Source organism: Gavialis gangeticus, unplaced genomic scaffold (assembly GCF_001723915.1).
Source record: "Gavialis gangeticus isolate Ggan-Ray unplaced genomic scaffold, GavGan_comp1, whole genome shotgun sequence".
NCBI classification, from domain to species: domain Eukaryota; kingdom Metazoa; phylum Chordata; order Crocodylia; family Gavialidae; genus Gavialis; species Gavialis gangeticus.
This window is the reverse complement of record NW_017728992.1, coordinates 54,174,568-54,177,459: the sequence shown is the minus strand read 5'-3', so window position 1 is coordinate 54,177,459 and position 2,892 is coordinate 54,174,568. Positions and strand designations below refer to the sequence as shown.

Genomic DNA, 2,892 nt, shown 5'->3' with positions numbered 1-2,892 from the left:
CCAAGTGCCACTGCCCATCCGCTGGCAGCAGGCAAATGGTATCCTGCATAAGTCTGAAGGCAGCAGGGTGGTACAGAGCCCAGCGCACAGCCCACCTCCCCCCCCCGCACACAGATTGGGGAGGGGGAGGCACATGCCCCTCATGACTGCCCCAGGGAGCCCCTGCATCCCTGGAAAGGTCCAGGCCACCTTTGTGCTGGCCCTGCTGTGGGGATGGAGCCAGACAGCCCAGGGGGAGAAAACTTCTGGGGAACAGCTGGCTGCTGCTGCACTCTGCACCATGCTACCGCTGCCTCCAGAGCCATGTGGGATATCATCTGCCTGCCACCACTGGGGCAGGCAGGGGATGCAGTGCAGCCAGTGCACAGAAGGCACATAGCATTATGCAAGGCTCCCAGGGCAGTGGCAGCATGGTAAACAGCCCAGGTAGCACCAGACTGCCTGCCTGCCTCTGCCACACAGATGCAGGGGGCACATACCCCCCACGCCTGCCCAGGGTGTGCACAATGGTGGGGAGCCTCACCTCCCTCAGTGGCCCTGGACAAGCCTCCTACTGCTCCGTCCCATGATCCACCCTAGCCCCAGGGTCCCATTCACCCCTGCCCTTGACCCACTTCTCCCTCACCATGGGGGCCTTGATCTGCCCCTCTCCCCCAGGCTCCAACCCCCCCAACCCCAAGGACATCACAAAAAAGTATCCCTGGACAGGAAAATTTACACCATCTTTTTTCCAATTTACAATTGTTTTATATAGCTACCGTAACTGATAAAAACATGTTTTATGATTAGTAAAGGTTTTGATATTGTTTTAATACATAGTCTGTTACCTATGTATAATAGACTGTATGTAAATTATTTATACAAATTGGATGCCCCTCTTAGTTCAAGTATCTTCTGCATTAACTGCATTCCCTTTCTTCTGGCAGGGACAGTGGACTATGAAAATCCACACACATGCATATACAGCTCTGCCAATTTATTACAAAGCTATGGTCACTTCAAATAAGTTGCGACATGCACAAGAGCTCTATTCCTGAAACTTTTACTTTAAGACATTACCTAGTGTCACTTTGCTTCATTAAACAGGAGTACAATGTTTTGTCGTCACATTCTATTATACAAGGTATTCATTCCTCATAATTACTGAAGACTTATGCATAAATGTGGAAAGTTGTTTCTTGCAATTGGCAGATTGCTTACCTGCATTGATGTATCTGATTTAATAATGCTGACACCGTCTTTTCAGAAACTTTCAAAGCATTTTGTGCAAGAATCTCCATTCTTTTGTACTTGGACTATATTTAAAAAAAAACAACAAAACAAACAAACCACAATGCATGCATTTTGAAGCACAAAGTCAACAAAAAATACCTAAAGCCACATCCACACCTGCATACTAGTGCAGACCCTTCTATGTCCACTCATTTTGCTTTAGATTAAAACATTTCCTAATAAAGTAAAACTAATCAGAAGTAAAACATGAACTACAATTAGACCAACTACCCAGAGAAAATGTGTATTAGTTTAAGTAAATCAATTTATATTCTTATATATCTTTAGTTAGGACTGCTGGAAATCTGGGGAGTTCAAACCATCTTTTCACTCTACCCCTGATGCATCTGATGTCAGCTGGGCTTTCCAGCGTGCCTGGAAACAAGAGGTGTTTCAGGTTCAAACAGCCTCCCCAGACACAGCTGGGACTCTTTTAAGGTAATCTTTTATCTAATTATTTTCTTTATGGATGTGCACAGCATGTGGCATTCATGCAAACTAGAAAAAGGTAATGTACATTAAACAATTACCCAGAACGTCTTCTTTAGTTGGTTAGTAAAGCTTTCAAAGGCAGCAATAACACCAGTGTCACTGACATCTTCATCCAGCATCTTGGAGTAAAAGACATCATCCAAATCATCTGTTTTTTGGCCTGTAACAGAGTAAAGTACACCTCCATTTCAAAAGGGCATCAACAAACCCCATCCTTATTATCTGTTGCAGTGCAGCATGTTCCCATAATCCAATAGGATGCAAATGACAAGAGTTAAGGATGCATTGGAGTTCAACGATTACTCCAGTTCTTGCAAGCTGGAGCTGAACTATTGCAAATATATTTAGCAGGCCTTCCAGATGGAATTTTTTAAGGACACCTTAGAAAAAAAAATGCTTGGATATCTATATACCAGTAGGGGTACTGAACAAAAAAATACTGGGCCTGATCTCTACTGTTTTGCTTCTTGAGAAGTTATTTACATTAACATAAATAGAGAGTAACCCAACACCTTTTATTCTGGTAATGTTTAACCATTATTTTGTGCTTTGGACTATAAAAATGGCAAGACTATGAACCATCAATTTGGGAACAGGATGACTTTGAACTGTGTAACTGCCATTGCTGCTGTGCAGTTGTTTACAAACTCCAGGTAGTTTTCTCCCAGCATGGTACAGTTCTCTTTCCATTTAAATCTCTACTTCCACTAAGTGAGCAGTGATCATATTTTTGAGTTGACCATCTGTCCCAGTTCTCTCTCCTATCAGAATGCCTCACTTCCCACATGGGAGTTCTTCTAGTCTTGTGCACAGTTATGATTTCCATTAATAAAGCCAACTTATGAAGGTTCTGAAAGTTGACCTGGTGATACCTGTTTGAGGTTTGTTTTTCTTTTCCACTGTAACAAAAAGGTTCCTTGGTTCACTGGAAACACTAGGAGAGGAAAGATTGGTTTCCCATCTCATAAGTTTAGGCTTTCTTAAAACATCACCAGGTGATAAATCTACAGAAAAAGATATCAATAAAAGGACTTAGCGCTGAAGATTCAAATACAGAACTAACAGTTCCCTACTCCCCAGGCAATAGCCAGAACTTTTTTTTTTTTTTTTTTTTTTTTTTTTTTTTTT

General features: G+C 42.5%; 1 protein-coding gene across 1 annotated transcript in view; it reads right to left on the bottom strand.

Annotated features, from left to right (window-relative positions):
• The window catches only part of SYCP2L (synaptonemal complex protein 2 like), a 75,165-nt gene that overhangs the window by 5,240 nt on the left and 67,033 nt on the right, over positions 1 to 2,892 (bottom strand). Inside the window, exons 29-31 of the mRNA XM_019522537.1 lie at positions 2,637 to 2,768; positions 1,803 to 1,924; positions 1,201 to 1,295 (exon numbers count right to left, since the gene is read on the bottom strand). Coding sequence (XP_019378082.1) covers positions 1,201 to 1,295; positions 1,803 to 1,924; positions 2,637 to 2,768 — 349 coding nt within the window. The remainder of the gene's footprint in view (positions 1 to 1,200; positions 1,296 to 1,802; positions 1,925 to 2,636; positions 2,769 to 2,892) is intronic.